The 20,478-nt window shown below is 37.2% G+C and overlaps 1 protein-coding gene across 3 annotated transcripts in view; it reads right to left on the minus strand.

Moving 5' to 3' along the window:
* Nucleotides 1-20,478, minus strand: part of bsnb (bassoon (presynaptic cytomatrix protein) b) — an 83,926-nt gene that overhangs the window by 34,815 nt on the left and 28,633 nt on the right. For all 3 annotated transcript variants that reach the window (XM_055027214.1, XM_055027212.1, XM_055027213.1), the window contains exon 3: nt 16,103-16,921. In XM_055027214.1, coding sequence (XP_054883189.1) covers nt 16,103-16,921 — 819 coding nt within the window. The remainder of the gene's footprint in view (nt 1-16,102; nt 16,922-20,478) is intronic.

Raw genomic sequence — 20,478 nt, forward strand, 5'->3', positions numbered from 1 at the left:
AAAAACAACCTGTAAACAGCTGCAGACTTGATAATGGGACAAAGATTTTGCCTATGAAGTGACTGACAAGCTTACAAAATTTAACTGCTGCAAATTGTAGCTCAAGAACATAATATTTCAGTGGCTCTGAATTCAAATGCACACCACAGATTTAAATCACATCACTTATGAAAACCATGTGTCATTTTTCTTCCACTTCGCATGTTCATTTCTATGAGTATAGTACTTAAAATACAATAAGTTACACTGAAGATTGTAGTTGTTATGTGACAAAATATAGAAATGTTCAGGTAAACTTAGTGGTTTTCAAAGTACTGTAAATCAAAATGGATCACTACATATTTTTTTTGTCAAATCCCTGTGAGAAACTATTAAACCACTGCATCAATTTCTATTATGCACGGCTTGAATGAGCAGTGGTTTAGCACAGCTAAGTGCACAGCAGGAAGCATGACAGAGCACATGTCTCAGCAGTGTGCCAGGCTGAACCACGGCATAGTTGTGACAGGTTAGTAAGAGTCAGCAGGTATATAGGTCAATCCCCCGATACTTCTTCAATGGGGACACGTGGTGAGGACTCTGGATTAGAGAGGAAATGAAGGATCATCCACTGAGCAAGCAGGACTATATGGTCACAGACACTCATGTACAGTCTGATGAACAATTCAAGGAGTGATTACAGAATAGATTTAGAAGACAATGGCAAGTCAATGACACAAAGTGAAGCAGGATAAAACTGTCAGTATCTTTATGGGATGCTCTTCTCATCCAGCAACGTCAAGGTCACAGGCTAGGTTATTTATAGGCTGTTGAGTCAGTTTTATTTGTAGACACTGAGACAATGTTTATTAAAGTAATATTGTCAAACTCGCATCAGGCTAAATGCAAAAATATGGTTTCATTCTTGATGTTAACAGAACTAATTGAAAACAAAAAAGTTCTATATAGATAGGTGTTAGAATTTGCCCTTTCTCTGGTTCTAAAATGGCAATTACAGTGTAATAATAATAAGTCCTGTCCCAAGGTGTGTTCAGTCGCAGATTAGATTAGAGGTTTCCAAAACAGTGGCACTCTGCACGTGATATATTTGTGTGTGTGTTTGTGTGACTCCACCAGTGTGTTCCTGCAGGTCAACAATATGTCATGGGCGATTAAGTATGCGGGTCTCTGCTGTCCCTTCAGGGTCAGAGTCACACAGGCTCAGGTCATGTTCTCTGCTCTTTATTTACATATTGTGTCTGTTTCTGTTTGTTTCAACGTGGGCTACAGGTGCCCTCTTTTTGTCCAGTAAACACATGTGGCCTGTCCACACTGGGGGGGTAAATGTCTTGTCTGCATAGAAGGAACCTCAGAGTATAATTAGAAACCATCTGGACAGCGCTGAGATATTTAAAACCTTAAAAGAAGGGGAAAAAAATCTATTTTTAGCCACATGTGAAGATATAAATGAGATTTTATTGGTCACGTTTTATATTTGGACAGTTTGTGTATAAAAAAAAAATAATAATATTCTCCTTATTGACTTTCTGCAGACCAGTGGCTGCTTCACTTCTATAATGAATCAACAATATTTAGCATTCCTTGCAAAGTTGTAAGTTAAAAATGTATTTGGTTATGTATAAAAGCTGAGAGGTAACACTGCCTTAGAGCTAAACATAATAAAATATTTTCTTGACAGGCATCACTTAAAACTAAACGTAACATTTATATATACGGCAACCAGTAAACAATATTGGAATTATTAGAGGGTATTGCAAAATTTAATATGTTCACCATGATGTGAAAAAGGACTTGTCCCCGAACAGTTTGTTTCTGTACCCAAATGAATTCAAAATCTAGTTTTCAAATAATGCTTTCATTTCTTAGGGGGAAAAGCAATCTATATACACATATTGTCCTATTTAAATAAGCCTTCACCCTCTGGTAAATCAAAGCTTAACTCTGAAAAAAACAATTTTTATGTCGAAATTCACAATCTACATCAGGTTTTTTGAATCAATATACAGCATAACTTCAATAGAAATTGTCAACATGAAGCAGGATGGAAGGTTTAAAAATAAAAATATGTTGAATCTAAGGAAGTTTGTTAAAATATGAGAAAGTCACAGACACCTTTCACTATAAAAAAAAGAATTGCACAATTCTTAAGGCTTCTGGATTCCAGTGAAGTATAATGACAGCCATCATTAAAGAAAACATGGAACTGTGGTGAACCATCTCAGAGGTGTCTGGTCTAACAAATTTATCGTACGACTGCATCAACGTCTCATCCAGTGCTGTGACCTTCTCATCCAGGAGAAGGTCACAGCACTTCTCAGATTAGACTTTGTGGAAACTTTGTTTCTGGAAAGATGAGCTACTATTTAAAATGCATAAAATTTTTCAAAAACATTTCTCAGTGTAGAATACCATGTCAAATTGTATGATATGGACTTAGAAACTGTTCTGAATAGATAGGTAGCATCAATTACTTTCTAAGGTCTCCACTGATGTCTTAGCAAATTTGCATCATGTTAACACACACTTACTTACTACAATCCTGATGTGTCTCCTAACAGCACCTACAATTTATGCTGGCTAGCCTATTTTGACTAAAAAATGTTTATACATGACCTTTTTTTAACTCCGTGATATTTTAATCATAATGATTACAAAGAACATGGCTTAAAATTACAGGTCACGTTTATAAAAAGCGTATCGTGCCCAATCCTAATTTCATAATAGGAACATCCAAATGTAAACCTCATTTTTTTCTGCGTTACTTTTTCAAACTGCAGGTTAGATTTGCCCTTGTGTTTGTATCTTATGGCAGATCAAAGTAACTCTCTTCTTTCTTGCTGAGAAAAAAAAAAAACAGAGAAGAATGTGGCAATCTCAAGGTTCTTTTAAAAATGCAAATGATATCCTGCTCTTTCTCAAAGCTATTGCTCTTCAGTTTCAAAGCATGTGAACAACTTTTGGGAAGAATAGGTTATTTGGATTTTGACAAACCAGATTCTCTTCGTATCCATCAGTTAGCAGCCCAGGCTCTACATACGCAAACATGTCTAAATTAAACCTGAGACTTGGCACATTATTTTAAGTATCCATTATGTAACTCAAACTGAATTATCTATATAAACTATCTATCTATAAACTATTAATAATCTAAACTGCCAATATCAGAATATCTGTTGTATAAACTATAAGAACATGTAGCAGATACTTCTATGAAAGCCCTTATAGAAACTCATCGCCTCTTTTACTGTTGGCAAAGATGCAACATTTTTTATCACAGAAACATCATGTCTCAAATTCTCTGTTCAGACACTTTCTGGACTTAAAGCATTTCGACAGTGACAGATGCTGCTTAATGCTCACTGCTTTCAGGGTTTTTCATATTATTACTCATCTCTGCTAGATTGGCCAGGAAAAATAAAAAAAGTTTAAATTATTTCTCCGAAACATCTCCATAAAAACTTTCAAGCTCTTTTGAATAACAGCACAAACTTTCATTGAATTCACCTTTTTGTGTTTTGCTTGACTGCATAGTTTTATTGCCCATTTCATCCACTGATCCCTGGATTTGCAGGCTGTATTTTACCCACTGACCTAATGCCAGTGAAATAAATTAATACAGAAATGCTGCTTAAATGAGATTAAATCAGATGCAGAACATGAACAGGTTGATAACAGTGCATCTTATTTGGAGCGTCCAATAGTAGATTAGTAATCCCATCCCCAGTGCTTTGAACAATAGCTGCCCTCCAGTAGATTGCTTCGGTTTTTTTGGGTTTTGCTTTAATTGTCACACCAATGAGGTTATTAGCAACAGAATTAAACCAGACTATGATAACCCAGGTATATAAAAATGCACTTAAGATATGATGATTTATAATTTAATAATTAAACAATTATGCACACCAACCTGACCTGTATAAAACATAAAACATACTTGTGCCATCCTGTGTGGCAACAACTGCCATGCAGTGTTAACGAAAGCAGACTATGATTCTGAGAGATGAGATGAGATTGGCACAAATTGCATCCCGCCCCCCCATCTGCAGAATCATATAGATAATAAGTAAATACCATGTGTAATGAAGACTGTGATTTGCATCTTGCAAAAGTCGTCCAAACCAAAATCATAGTATAGACAATGTCCCTAATAAAAGTATGCCTGTTATGTACGTCTGTCATGCAGGAGGACAATGATACTGCAGTAAACACACTTAAACAAGTCCACTTTACTCTGCAAGCAAAGTCTTGGCAACCCATAGATCTCATTTTGTCACATATGTCAATGTCAAGGACAAGTTAATCAGCCTTTCTTCTTTGTTCTGAATTATTTTAAAGTCCTGCCAATAAAAAGCTACAACCGTGAGCCAACAAAATACAATCCACAGACCACACTGCAGAAAACAAGACAAGTTACACAAGCTGTAACCTATCACCAGAATGTGGTAAAATGACAACTTTAATCTAAGACTGGGAGTTTCACAGAAAGGTTTCTTATTACCGCCACTCTATGCACACATGCATATTTAAACTGCAGTCTATAGGAGAGCTTAATCCAACTAACCAGAGCAAACAGCAAATCTACAAGCTGCAAAAGAACCATGTTACATAGCACAAGAAGTATAAGGACTGACACATATTCAGGATTATCTATTACGACAGTTGAGGAGTTATTAAAGAGAGCATTGTTGAGGAATTGAAACAAATTTCATCAAAAAATAAGACCAATATATCACAGTTTGTGATTTATTTGTTAGAAATAGTTAGCATTAGATGTTTTTTTGTGAGACTCGAATAAAGTTGTTCTACATCTATTAGAACAAATTATAAATCTGCAGGAAAGACAGATCTGTTTCAGTTTTTTTTTACACAAAATAGAACAAATCATTACTTGAATTTGGCTTCTTATAATGAATACCTTTTGTTCATATATATATATAGCGTTGTAAAGTGTTTTATAACAATCCTGCTTTATGCATTTGTCTATGCTTTTTTTTTTTTCTAAAAAACTGATGCCTATAAATGGCTGCCTATATAGAATAAAACTGGCTGACACATTAAGTGGTTTCTGTAGACAAAACATTTCAATGGATTTTATTTATGGGTATCTGAATAAAGGGATGATAGGCATGTCAGAATTTTGTTTGTAAAACAATTTGAAACCGTTTAACTCCTTTTCATGTATGTGTCACTTTGGATTACTTTATTAAATAAAATTCCAATGAAATACATCAAAGTTTGAAATATAACATTTTCAAGAGGAAAAATACTTCACAATGCAGGAAATATTTACAGTAGTGCTGCTGGAGGTGGAGCTACAGTGCCTTCACTAATGGAGGAATGGGAAGACATTCTTCCTGGTTTCTTGCTCTGGTCACCATGCAGTCATACTTTTTATAGTGATGCTACAGTTGTGCACTTCTAAGGGCAGGAGCTCAGACCTTCACCAACTGATGTGATCCTCTTCATTCCTGAATGGCAGCTGAAGCAGTGTGAAGATTAGCAAGGGGTTAAATGTAACAGAGCAATCTGTGAGCTTTATCTCTTTCATTTTGTTTCTGAATCTCCTGTGCTCACTTCGTGTTTTTGTATTTCTCGGCATACGACTGCTCGTCAATAATCTCACATTTGTCTCACCAGCCTTGTAGTACTTGCACAGTGCTTTCTCCTAACCCCCAGCCCCAATACCAGCCTTAAGGAAAAGCTGCATGCCTGAGGTGCTGCACAGCCAAGAGGAGAGCGGGAGTACCAATGAGACGGGTGAAGTGATGTGCTAAGACAGAAAGGCACAGTTTTAGTAGTGGGTAGACTGCACCAGCCCACCTCTGTGATTCTGTCAGAGAGGATAGACATTACACTGGCGGGAGCCCCTGGAGCATAGCTAAAGCTCATTAGCGTCGCCACCAGGCCTTGAAGATGATGAGTTCTGAAGAGGTGATTAAGCCAATGCTAAGGTCACTTGCAGGCCTTGAAGCACATCTACTCAAAAGGTGAGAGAGACAGGGTATTTGCAGAAAAACAGGAAAGAACTGGAGGGGTAATTCAATTTCAGTCTGGTCTCTGTCTTTTTCAGATAGTCATTCATCAAGAGCGCTACTGGTGCTGCTTGTGCACCAGCAGGGTTAGGGAGGGTCTCATAAACATCTTATTCTACATAACAAAACCAAAGTTCTAGTTTATTTTTTTCATTGTTTGGCTGATCCTATGACTAATAGTCACTTATATATATTTTTCCTTGTCATGATGTAGTTTTAGACTGATGCGTTAAATGTTAATTCATACTGATGAATATAAATCCAGGAGCTAATCGTGGGCTCACAGCAAGATGACTAAAGCTGGAGGAACAAGTTCCACATAAGGGTACTCATTAAAGAACATGTTGCCAGAAAAGACTTATTAACAGTTCAGTTACATTTCCATGTACTGGTAGTTCCCAAGAAGATGAACAGAAATGGCACTGCAGGTGGATCTATTTTTTGTTTCTGCTTTATGCAATGCAACTGCTTCTCTAACTCTGCATGTGTCTCCACTCTGCTGCACACTTTACTAGTGGTGCAGAGTCGTTGGTGACTACCTTGATTTAGAACATAGTGTGTCAGAAACTCCCAGCTGACTTGCAAGCCAAAGCTAGGGGTTTGTTGAAAAGCAGGTAACTGAACAATTTCTCAGTAATTGCAACTTATTTATCATTTTCCCCTCTTCATGATGCATTCTTTGACTGATGTGACTAGTGTAACTTATTTTCCGTAGCGATTTATTGTCTGCAAAATAGAAAATGATAATTTGAAAAGAAAACAAAACGCAAACGAGAAGATGCTTTGTGTTTCATCTGAACAGAGAAGTTAAGACCAAAAGCATGCAACTTAGTCTGAGCCAAGAGCTCAATGCCAAAGCGAAGGTCCCACAGAGGAGAGTGAGTGGCATTTAAGCCTCCAAACCAGCAAGCCATCTGTGCTGGGTGCCACATGATCTCAACAGGAAGCAGTCATTGCTGTACATCGCCTTCCTGTCACACGGCAGCACAATAACACACTAAAATGTTATTAACTGCACTGAATAAAAGTCATACAACGCTTATCAGAAATGGAAGGATTCATAATATTTCCATGTTTCAGTCTCTTCGAAGCTGATGTGGTTATCAGCTGAAGCCAAAATGCCATTGTCTCAGTTTAATTATCTGACATGGCTTACTATTCTCAGATGACATTTATTTGTGTGGGTGAGTCCTCACGATGATGTTGTGGGGTTAAGCCCTGTACTCAAGGGAATCACTATGCCTACTGAACATGGATTAGTAACACTCAACTATTAGCTTTTTCGTCAAGACCATCCCTCCCCCTTCCTCTCTACACACACAAGTGCAATGTCCTCATGTGAATCGTCCCTTGACATTATACTATATGTTCCCTAGCTTTTTGCTCTCACAGTAAGATTGAACAGTTTCAAATAAATATCAGATTTTAACCTTGAATGTACTCATAAACACTCTCTTATTTCTGACAATGTTTTTAAAAATCAAATTTTCTTAAAAATCTTATTTGACTGGGCTGACAATTGGATGCCTACATTTACAAAATGTATTTGGTTAACAAGTAAAACTTTTTTATGAAGCACGTTTAAGGATGAAAATCACAATCAAGACACATGAGCAGATTGAAAAGAATACGTTTTTAGATGGTTTTAATTTCTTATCTCTTCATGGTTTGAGTAACATCAAATTATGAAAATAAACTTTCACAAATACATAGATGTTCACAAGTCTTTTGTTAAGTCCTGGTTTCAAGTCCTTGAGGATCAAGACCAATTAAAGCAAAAAATGTAAACTTTCAGTTCAGATTTGACTTGGCAAGTCCAAATCCATACTGAAGACTTTTTCGAGAACAACCAAGTAAAGTAAATCTCAAATAGACAAGAGGAAACTCCAAGTCAAGTAAGGCGTTTAAGATAGCTTTAGGCATCGCTCAGGCTTTTGAGGAGTATTTAAAGGTACCTTAACTAACAGCGACAGGATGTGATGTCAGAGATAATTTGAAGTTTTGAAATGGATTCTAAAATTATCCATATCATTAACTACACAGTTCAGTTTGATAACCATAAGGTCATTATCAGAAAGCTATCACTAACACAAATCATTATGAATTAGTAATCGCCCACGGTTCATGAAGGTCCCTGACTAATAAATGAAACATCCTTTCACAGAGTATGGACATCACCTGTCAGAGCTGTAGCATTAGTCTGACATGATAGCTTGCTTTCAACCATGATTACATGAGATAAAAATATTTAATAGAATGTGAGTCCAAGATGTCTAAGTCAAGTCTCAACAAGTGTGAAGTCTTTAGTTTTCCAATTAAAGTGGCTGAAGTCTGTGACTCTGGTCTCTATCTTTGACACACAAAGAAACGCTTTCCTTGTGTCACTTAGGAACAGTCTGCCTTATTACATGCAAAGGCTAAATCAACACAAATCAAAATTGCTCATAATTAGCACATAAATCAACATATTACCAAAAGTGCTAAGTTGTTCTCTGATGGCTTAAACCATAAAGACTCGCATTATCTATAAACACAGAAACCAGCTTTAAGTCGTTTTCAACAAACTCGCCACACAGATGACCAGAAAGCCTGTCTGCGTTATTCTGCTCGGGGCAGGACTGACATATATTCGAACAAGTTTATCATCTTTACCAAAACCTAACAATGAAGTTTTACTGTTGTAAACTATCCAAGATGACTCAACCTCTGTCTGATCATTCATTGATGGAGACTTTAAGCCTGATGCAAACAGAAAATCTTTTCAAAGTGTTCTCAAGACCCAGTCTCAAGTTGATAACCAACTTTTTCTCCAACAGCTTTCTAGCCATCTTAGAAATTATTTTGGTTTCTTTTATTTTGATTGACATGTTTTTGTATGTGATGTACTGAATACTTCATTTTGTTTTTGTTTTTGAGCTATAATAACACTCTTAATACGTTTTAAACTAAGAATAAAAGATGATATCTGTACAAATTACTTTTTGTGCAAATAACTATAATAATGTTCATGTTTCCAGACCCTCTTGAGTGCAAAAATTAATCTACCATTGGATACTTATTCATTAAGTGTTTCAGTGTGGTAAGCAGACTTCTTGAAGATATGTTAAAGTAAGAGAAGGAAGTATCCAGCTGATTGGGAGCGGATGCAGGATTGAATCATGTGACGGGGCACTGTCGTCACTTTGGGAGCAACCAGCATGAACACGACAGTCTTGGATGCCTGATGCCACCAGCCATCTGGCTTTGTATAAGACTCCTGAGGGAGACACAGGCTGGTGCCAACCTTCAGAAACCATTTCCAGGACATTTGAGAATAAGAGTGACATGTTCATCTAAACTGAGTCTCCATCTAAGAGATCTGCACACATTCTACATATGTTCTATAAATACCTGCTTTATCTACAAGGGCACTCAGCCCTGGTGGAAAAATACAAATTAAAAATTAGAAATCTTGAATATATGACACCTAGATAGGATATACCTCTCTCAGTGACATATAAATGAGCACCGCGCTACTTTGCACAAAGAAATGTTTTCACGGTTGAACGCGTTAAGTGGAATTTTTTTGACAACTCGTGGAAAAAGCAAAACGTCTCCCACAGCACATATAAAAATGAGTCGATATCGCACTAAGTTACTGCAGACAGTCTGACTGAAGTTATATATATACATTCCTAAGCATAGTAATTGCTGCTGCTCTGCCAAAGATGTGCATATAACACAATGAGCCTGCTTTTGTGTACCACTGTATAGATATTTTCCTCTGGGTACCAATGGCTGGATCTTACAGTAGGAAAGTGAAAGAATGAGTCACTGACTAGTTTTGTGAGTTGAACTTAGATTATTTTCAGTGAGTTTACTGTGTAAATGCTCAGTATAACCATGAATCTTTTCTCATTTTCTCACCATACAACCATACAACTCCATGCTTCAATGTGTTTCATTGGGATTTTATGTCAGGAGGAAGCTGGAATCAAACCCCCAACTTTGGGATTGCAAGTCAGCTAGACTTTCAGACCTCAAATAATGCAAAGAAAATAAGTTAATTTTCATTTAGAAACAGCAATATAAATGTTGTAACCCAGGAAGAGTTCGGAAATCAATATATGGTGGCATAACCAGGAGGTTTTCAATGGGATTAAGTGCACTTTTTTTTCCAGACCTAAATATGTTTTACAGTTTTAACCAGTGAGTCTATTTATTCATCTGATGACCCTAAATAAACCCCAGTGGATTCAGCCACTAAGTCAGTAAAAAAAAAAAAAACTATTCTCAAACATTTATTTATTAGAGAAATTTTATGATTGCATTGTGACAAAATGTGAAAAATATCAAGGGCACTTGTGTTATAACTGAAATTAGTCTGATAAATCTTAATGTCTCCAAGCCAGAGGTGTTCAAAGTCACTCCTCAAGCCATCCTGCATGTTATAGTTTTCTCCCTTTTGGTAGTTACATCTCCTCAGCCTGTCAGTGTTATGCAGAGGCCTGTGAACAAGCCATCATTGTTCCAGGTGTGTTGAACCAGGGAGCGAACTAAAACATGCATGATAGCAGCCCTTGTGAGGATTGACTTTGGACACCCCTGCTTGGATCTGCACAGATCCAAGTAGAAAAACAATAATTGTGTGCATGCTGTTAAATGCTCCCATAAATTTTATGCAACAGTTAAATTAATAGCTTTCAACGGACTCATGCAAATACACGTGTGCATTTCTCTTCAGAGATATATGCATGGACATATACAGCTCACTCAGACATCAATACATGCTGACCATGTCTGACATGTGGAATCAAACAGTTCTCTCACTGTTCCACACCCCATGAACTATTTACAATGACCATCTGAAATATTGATGAGCTATGTTTTCTGTTTCTCTACACCTTTTCTAGAGTTCTGTGAATAGCTCACTACTTTATTTATGACCCACTCAGGGCTTCCACCTCATTATAAACAGAGGGCAGGCTTCTATATCATAATAATAGACACACAGAGTCAAAGCACACCGCCTGCCAAACCATAGGGACGAAAAATTTAGCCACATAGGAAAACTGACAAGGAAAGAAATAGTGCTATACAGTTTGCCACTGCTGGGCTCTGAGGGATGATGAATTACAACATTCCTCAGTCTACCTGTATGTACTGTTGAGGAAAAGCTAATGCGGAGCACCAACCCAGTAACTCTGTATTTAGACTGCAGTATAAAGGGAAATGACAGAATAATGAAGACATTTAGGAATGAGGTCTGACTTTAGAGTGCTGGAAATCAGACTGAGCAGCAGACACAGTAAAAATACAGTACGTCATGTTTACACCCAAATCCAAGGGAAAAAGCAAGAACACTCTTTGGGTTTTTCATCTACTTGAGAAGCATAATATGAAAGTATAAGTCCCAAAACAAGGACATCTTATTTACTCAGAGCCAAACATGAGTTGCAGCTCTAATTGATGTGAAATATTTTGCAAAGTGACAAACATTTGGTTTCCTTTCACTCATTATCTCTGATTCTCACTTTCTCCACAATCTTTCACCTCATCCCTTCCTGCCCCCACTTTCTCCGTTTCTTCCACTCGTTCTCGCACAGACGCCGCCACTCGTCATCTCATTTGAGATCAAAAAGGAGCTGACAGTGTTTTTATACGGCTCAGCCTGATTTTCTTCAAATTAATTATGCATTGTGTTACCAGTAACATGACAGAAAATGAAGTTTTATACATATTTCTACTATAATCTAATTCTCATATGCAACAAAACATCACAAGAAATGATGTGCTAACCAATTCTCAAATTATGTGGGCGGGCTAGACACTGAAAAAGAGCACAAATGCTCATTAAATCAATGTTTTTAGAAGTTATAATACACTGATTTGTTTTCACACACACACAAAAACAAAGTTACGGGCCTTTTAATTCAGCCCACGCTCTTGCCGTTTTTTCTCAGTTAGCAGTGGCATTTCTAACAAAAATATTTTCTTAGCTGTCAGCTCTAAAAGGGAACCTTTTCTTTTGCTATAAAGAAAGCCAAAATGAAAGAAAAACATAAAGTAGCATTAAAATAAGTCACATTTTTTAAAAATAAATCATTTTGAATGTTAATGATTTATATTTGTTTTAGCGTCAAGCAGTTGACAAAATAAAATAAACCATTTCTTGCCCACAAATGCAAAACTAACTTACCAACACACTTCCCACATCAACATTATTTGGTTTCAAACTAAGAGTGCTGTGAAAAACTATTTACTCACTCACAGATATATATCAGACAGATATACTGTGAAAAAGTACAAAAAGTAGTATAATTGGGGGAAAAAGCTACCTAAACAGCTTGACCCTGTGTGAATCACTATAGCCTCTCATTAAATGATTAATTATGAATTAATTGTGATAACATGATTCCTTTTAGACCTGCACAGTCAGAAAATTAATCAAACTAAATATGGAGCGTGATGAATATGGTGGCGCCTACTGTCAAAAATATGTGCCACTAGTGCCGCAAAAACTCTTTGGAGAAAAAAAAATTATTAAAAAAAGAAAAAAGAATATTTCTAAAAGATCCCAAAAAGCAACAGATCATGTCCAAATATAACAAAACTTAAGATCAGATGAGACACAAAGTTAATGACATCATCAAAAAGTCAAACCACTTTTTGATGATAATCTAGTTTATTGAGGTGGATTATTTACAATCACATTTTTTTGATCTTCACCGCTACTTTTTGTTGCCTTTTAGTGCATTGAATAAAAGAGAAGAGGCTGATGGTGTTAAAGTGCAGCAGGCAAACCTCTGCTTGTACAATGACTTGCACAGAAGTGAAATCAACATCGATCCAGTGCCCAGTGAAGCAGACGAGAAACAAGGTGCGAACATTGATGGCATGATTGATATCACAGGAGCTGAAAACAAAAATATTGACAACTCGCATCATCAGCATCAGTGTTGACGGTGGTATTCTGTCACTGATATTTTTCATCTCTTACTGAAACGAGCATGAAGCGCTACCTTTACTTTTTCCCTAACACCTTAACATTGAGTTTCACCTTCAGAGTCAGATGTGGAGAGAAACATCACTCTTTAAGTAGCTCTTAAATAAAAAGGTTGCTACAGCTATTAGCCTAAACATTGAGGCATAATAAAACAATACTTTTATGTTGTTTATGCCAAATTCTGATCTTACCATCTGAATGTTGCAGCTGAAACTAAGAGTCATTGGACCAGGAAACATTTTTCTACTTGTGGACCAATTTTTGTGAGAATGTGCAATTTGGAGCCTCAACTTCCTGTTCTTAGCTGATTGAAGTGGAACCTATTGTCATTAGCGGTTCTGCAGCACATGTGATTCAGGGTTTGACGTGTTGTAGGTTTAAAGATGGTTCTGACATGAACTGCCGTCCACTGGGTATTTTCTTCTTTTCACACCATTTTATGTAAACCTGAGAAATGGTTGTATGAGAGTCTCAGCAGATCAGCATTCCTGGAATATTAAAACCTGCTACCACATACCTACATGCTATGTTCAGACTCATTTAAAAACCCTTTTATTTTCCATTGTGATGCTAGGCTTAAATTGCTTCCATGTAATTGGCTGACATTGTGCAGCTTTAAATATAAATTATATTGTTTTACTGCTTGCATTTTTTTTAAAAAGAAGGCAGTTTGCATGTTAATATGTTTATTCAATGCTATTCTTCAATCCTGTCAATACCTGTGGTACTTTTGCTTGAGGTTATATCAACAGACTTTCATATCAGCCTGAGTCTGCATGTGACAAATATTCTTTAAACCCAAGAGAAAAAGCAGAAACAGTATCTGACACAACAGTAGATGTGGTGCATCTTTTTCTGCTATAGCTACGTCACCACACCCACATTAAAGCTAATGAAACACTGCCAAGAAAACAAGGAGAGAAACAAAAGTGAAAAAAAATTGTGAACAAATGGATGAGGATGAGGAGGAGGAATACAGTATGTCAAACTGACAGTCAAAATATCACTAACCAGTGAAGATAAAAAAATAAAAAGTCCTAGAAATGTTAAACATTTTATATTACACTCTTGAGCAATCCAGCTGAAGTTTGCAGGAGAAAAAACAACAAAAGAAATGCACCTTGTGTTGAAGCAAGTAACCAACCGTAACTCAAGGAGGAGAAACGCAACACACCCAACAAATGCATCTGTCTTGAATACAGAACAGTGCAGTGTGAAAGTTTTTGGACACATTCTGCATCGCAGCAGCCAAGCATGAAAGGGGATGGCTGACAGACAAATTATCTCTCTGTTTCCATAGCGATCTATGAATGGCCTCTGCTAGTGCCTGTGACAACCAGATGCCTGGAAAGACAAGACATTCCCATAAAAAGCCAACGCTCTGCAGCAACCCTGTTATTACTGCTATCATTCAATTGGACTTGATTTGCATAATTAAAATCTGTTATTGCCTGACTCTGGAAGGTATTGCAAGACCCTGTTTTTACCAACCAGACCCCCGCCAAGAAGCAGAATGAGACGAGGAATATAGTCCCTGCGTGTCAAATAAATACAAAGATAATATATTTAATTGGCCTTAATAAGGCTCTTTTTCCTGCAGACTGGTCATATATTGTGTGCTGCCCCTGGCCAAAATCACTGATGAGGTGAGTCAGAGCTTGGACTTCACTCTGTTACCTAGATGAAAGACTCTGCCAGCGCACAACCCAGCAGGTGCTGACTAAGACACACTGAAAGAGGATGGAGAAAGTTTTTTTTTTTTGAAAACCTGTTGTGATTCTACAGTAATCAGCATAACTGATATGGTGCTCACACCTCAAATAGCAGTTAATCTCCTGTGGAAACATCCATTGCAATATTTTTAAATGATCAGTTCTAAACAAACACAGTGCAATACGTTAATACACACAAGTATGAGGAAGACTGCTGACATGACAATTGTACAGTAGAGTCACTGACTCCCTCTGCAATGAGGATAAGTCACAAAAGGGCATTGCTAAGAAGTTAGCAGTTCATATGGTGCTGTATCCAAGAATGTTAATGGACAGATGAGAGGAAGAAAAAAAGTTCAGTAGAAAAAGAAACACAAGTAGTACAGATAATTACAGTCTTGTGAAGATTTCTTTAAAAATTAAGAATATAGAGGAAGAGTGAAGAAGCACAAAATCAAAGTTTTTTGGAGATCCTGCATCAAGTTTCACCCTTAAGAATTGATGTGGGAACTGCTGTGAGTAGTTTCAGCAGGCTTCACCTGAAACCTGTGGAACATTTATGAGGTGGGGAATTGTTGTGAGGAGATTGGCAGGAAATTTGGCAAGCGCAGGAAGACCAGCAGCCAATCAAAGCTCTTCAGAGTAGTGCTTAAAACGCATCACAAGCACCACTTGTTCAAACATCACTACACCAAGTTAAAATAATGATATTAGTGCAACTGTTGGCAGGGATACTGGATAAATAATTCAATTGTGTAGTTAAACTGTCATCCTTCAAGAAAACTACTACAGCAACCTCAACACCTCAGTGGATCAATTCAGTTCAGTGTTGATGTAATAATCCATTCAAACGGAGTCCTGACCAAGTTTTGGGTGGGCCAACTTTTCTGTCGTAAAATTCCTTTTTCATTGGTCTTAGCCTGAATTTAAGGTTTTTAGTAGCTGTAAGCTATAATCATCCCAAATTACTGCTTGGAAAATATCCCTTTGTGAGCAATGAAGTTGAACAATGTGAGTTTCACTTTCTGATTTGAATTACTAAACTAAATAAGGATCTCAGCACAATTTGAAGTAACATTAAATTTGTTGTCTGTGAATGTAAAGGTATGAGACGGGATGATGATAAGGAATCTTTTAAAAAAAAGAAATTTTCTGACCCGTTGACAGCATTTGGAGTAAACATGAACAGGAAGAGGATGCAAACTCAAGACAGAAAGACTTCAGCTGGGATCTATACCTTTTTGCTGAGAGCTAACAACAACAACTGGCTCCACTGACAAAAACAAAACAATAAATAATTTAATGAGCCCTAACTTTTGTCTGTGGAGTAGTTGAAAAACAAGAAGCAAAGAAAAATTGACTCAGAGCCTTACCTCAACAAGGTGAGGAGTGGGATTGAATCCACACATGTTGCACACCTGGGAGTGGCACTGTGTGCAGGTGTTGTAGTTGGGTTCCTCATTGGCGTTGCCGATATTAAGGTTAGTCTTGCAGAGGGGACAAGAGGCTCTGGGTTTAGAAGACTCTGGGGGAGCATGTCGTTGCTGCTGCTGAAGTGGGGGTTGTGGCCCTTGTGCAGGCGGTCCCGGTGATTTACCTGCTCCGGGTCCTGGACCAGGAGGCCCCCCAGGTTTGGGAGCCGGTTTTGGGGGCTGCTGTTGTTGCTGGGGTTGAGTGGTCTCAGATATGAGAGTGCTGGCCTGGTTTAGAAGGGAAGCGCCAAAGCCAAACAGCTTTCCAAATGTCTGCTCTGGGGGAGGGGGCTGTCGTGATGGGGAGCTTCCAGCACTGCGAGTCTGATCCTGGCGGGGTTGCTGGGGATGGTGGGCCGGCGAGCCTCGAGAGAGATCAGGCTGGGAAGGGGCCTTGGCCATTCCAGGGAGAGGGACCGCCCCTGGAGGCAGTTTGGGTTGTTGATGACCGGGACCACCTGCAACAGGCTGTTTGGTAGGGCCGGGCGCTGGATGTGGCTGAGCCATAGGCTGTTTCTGAGGAGTGAGTTGAGGTTGCGGTTGAAGTTGAGGCTGATGTTGAGGTTGAGGTGCGGGCTGATTGGTAGCTTCGGGTTTGGGCTCAGGTTGGGTTGGATGAGAAGGAGAGTGAATCTGCTGCTGACTCTTGGAACGTGGTGTGGTCATATCCATCCCCAGCGCTCTCTGCATCTGACAGTTCAAACATAGCCATTCTTGTACCTGAAATAAGAATAAATTCAACATTAAGCCACAAAGCTTTCCAACAATTCACATCAACTGTCTCCAATTTCAATAACACATAAGACATTGAACAACATTATCTTATATTTGTGAGTACAGTCAAAGCCAGGTGAAAAACATGAACACCTTTTCACTTTAGAATTTCTCTTTTTTACATACTTGTATTCATTTTTATGTATAAAAGTATTGCTCTACTAGTCACATAATGTAATGTTTTGAGAAATAGGGCAATACATTTGAATGAACTTTATAGTGCAAAAAGAAAAAACATCTGACTTGAGAACTCTGTGTTCAAGCACTCAAGTGAAATGCAAGAAAATCAGCAACTATATAGTAGTATAGCTTGCTGCTCCTAACTTATACAACTAGGTTCTTACTTTTTTAATTGCACTAGTTGTTTGGTTGCACATAACATGTCAGTTTCTGCAATTTATATGCTGGCATTGTCATATAGATTATTTGAATTATTTTATTTTCCACTGAACATTTGCAAATTGTGTTGCTGAAATACCCTTACTTTCAAGCTTTTTACTCCATGAAAAGGATCTAAATATTTGAACTGCTGCAAAAGAGCCCTTAAACAGCAGGTTTCTGAAGTGTTAAATTAGTCCTCTCATTGTGAGAAGTATTAAAAAAGCTAAACTAGCAGAAATACTGCAGAAAACTAAAACTGCAGGAGATTATGAGAACAAAAAAAACAAGACTTAATTTAACAGAAACAGTATATTATCCTCAGTGCTGTTTGAATGCTCTCCTACTTTCCCTTGGGTATTAAGTAAACACCCCACTTTCTCCTTGCTTTCCAAAAATATCCAAGAAAGTTAAACAACAAAGTAAAGTACAGTCAATGTGTGGTTTTTCTTTGCTGTAACGCAGTATGCACATTTAATTGTTCAGTCTGACTGACTGCCTGTTTACCACTCATCCAGTGCAGCTGAAAAAACCCTTCAGTCAAAATGAATAGGGGAAAATTTGTATGTGGAAAATGATTGAAGTGATTCATAATTGGGAATGATGTGAAATGTCTTATTGAGGAGGGATTTAAGCATCCATAAAGCTCAGCATCACCATTAATTGGTAAACACTGTTTACCCATTTACAAAAGCATGGCAAATAAATGTGACAGATGGTGGCAACTTTGGACATCTTTAATAATCCAAAGCTGGCCCTCGTTACATGATTGTATTATTTGCACCTCTTGCCTTTCTTTTTTTTCCATCTTAATTAAAATTCTCTAAACAATCTAATCTACATTTTTACAACCAGAATCATTTCTTCTTTGTTTCAGACTCTTTAGTTTTTTCTGCTGCCTTTTTTTTGTTTTGTTTTTTGTTTTTTCTTGCACCATTGAGGTGAATGCTGAAGAGAAGGTCAGTGAGAAGTGTTAGTGATGGCACTTGGCCATTAGAGGTAATTGGCATCCTGGTGCTTTGACAGCTGCCACACTATTGTAGCTGTTGTGGATTCATGGTCATTGCATAATGCCTTCATGCATTATAAATGCAGTCAGAGAAAGGTTGTGAGAGAGCAGGGGATCCCTTAGAGATATTGGGCACAAAGAGTGAAGCTACAAACCTGTTGTTTGCTTTTTCTTAAATAGTATTAGGTCAAAATACATCAATTTTGGGTCATTTATAGATTAAAGTTTAATGTTTGCTCTAAAAAAAAGTAATTAAAGACTTTTTTATAAGTGTGAAATTTAGCATCAATGTGTACATAGTGGTGATTAAATGTTAGTAAAAGTAAAAACAGTAGAAGAAGAATAGGAATGTGATTCTGCATTCCAGGTATAAAGTGGTTGGCAAAGCAAGCAAACTCATTCAAGAGTAGACAAGAAATGAACTCAAAGCTATTTTTTTCAATGACAACTGTCATATTAACAAGTCAGTCGGCCTAAACTTGAAACAGAATTAGAAGTATATTAATTCTGTAATATTTCTATTACAGAATTAATAGAAATATTAAGTAATATAAAGATTTCCGAAGAAAACTCATGCACAATTAAGGGAAATAATAAGTGAGATTTTAATCGATTAATCAAAAATACTTAACTAAAAGATAAATAAATTGAAATGCAGAGTATTGCTACACTTCTTTTGTACTACTGAATTAAAAATAAAAATTTTATTTACAAAAAATGAAACTCATATTTTTGTTTGTTTTATAATATGTGCCCTATTACATTAAAATCCAATATATAATAATGACTTCATTCAACATCATTTGCCAATTTCAAGACCTCTCATCCTCTAAGTTTATTGATGAGGTGATTTGAGGTTTTCTTTGAGTTTATTTTAGGTTTCTGTATCAATAGAGTTTCCTATTGTCCCATCCACCCCTTGATTGTTCCCAGCTGTGTCTCGTTCCTTGATTACCCTCTGTGTCTTTAATCCCACCTGTGTTCCTTGTTTCTCGTCGGGTCCTTGTTGAATCGGTCTCGTCTTGTCAATTCTGTATGTTTGATTGTTACCAGTTGCTACCAGTTGTGAGCCTTAGTCTTCTGCTCATTCTGTGCTGCCTGGACTTTTGGATTATTTGTGCTTTTTCACCATTAAATTATCCTTTATTAACTGGGTTCTCTGCATCTGCCTCATCACCTCTTCACTGCAATTCATGATTTGGCTCTCTGTGTAAATAGCTACTCAAGAAAGCTGATAATTGTACAATAAACTTAATATTGTACATTATCATAATACGATTACAGATCAAAACAATTATTATAACCTTGCAGGCATAGTATCACTTCACAGCTTAGCTACAACAGCATAAGTCACTGGTCCTCTGGAACTCTTGAATTGCTGCACAGAGCAGGGAACAAACTATCCGCTGTGCAGAGATCTTGTAGCGACACGAGAGGCTCAGAAACTCCAACCTGAGCTGATAACATCTCATTTACACTGTCGCATAATAATCAGATTGTACACTCATTTATTTTCATTTTGTTATTCTTTCCTTGCTGCTCAACGTTTGGATGAATGTGAGAAAAGAGTCAAAGACAATGAGTCACTGGTATCAAAGTAGGATGGCTCTGCCTTCAGGGCATCAATTTCATAATTTAAGTGACGTAAAAAGCTCATTATTGTATGTTTTAAACAAAATGGGTGACATGACCCAATTTCTAGTTTTCAAAATGGAAAGCAGCACTGTTAAAGCTGTAATAATATGATTAGTCAGTTATTACAAACACAAAAATGTCTGAAATTAATTAATAGTTGCTTTGATTTAGATGCAGAGAAATAAACAAACATGTTAAAGTGTTGACTATGGGCGTGTAAGGATTTGCAAATCAGTTTGATTCAGGTAAAGATATTACTATTAGATATATTTAAAGTCAGTGTCAGGAGAAACAGTAGCCCATTTTAAAATATTTATATTTATTTTATTTTATCATTTTGCTTTTCTTAAACACCAAAGCAAAATGTAACGTGAATCCCCGCTGGATTTTGTATCAGTTCTTCATTAAATGTACTTATTATACGTAATATTTCCTGTAATTAATCTCTGTATGCTGTCAGTGCATGAATCACATGAAGCTG

This window comes from Poeciliopsis prolifica, unplaced genomic scaffold (genome assembly GCF_027474105.1).
Source record: "Poeciliopsis prolifica strain line A6 unplaced genomic scaffold, Auburn_PproV2 SCAFFOLD003, whole genome shotgun sequence".
Taxonomy (NCBI): Eukaryota; Metazoa; Chordata; class Actinopteri; order Cyprinodontiformes; family Poeciliidae; genus Poeciliopsis; species Poeciliopsis prolifica.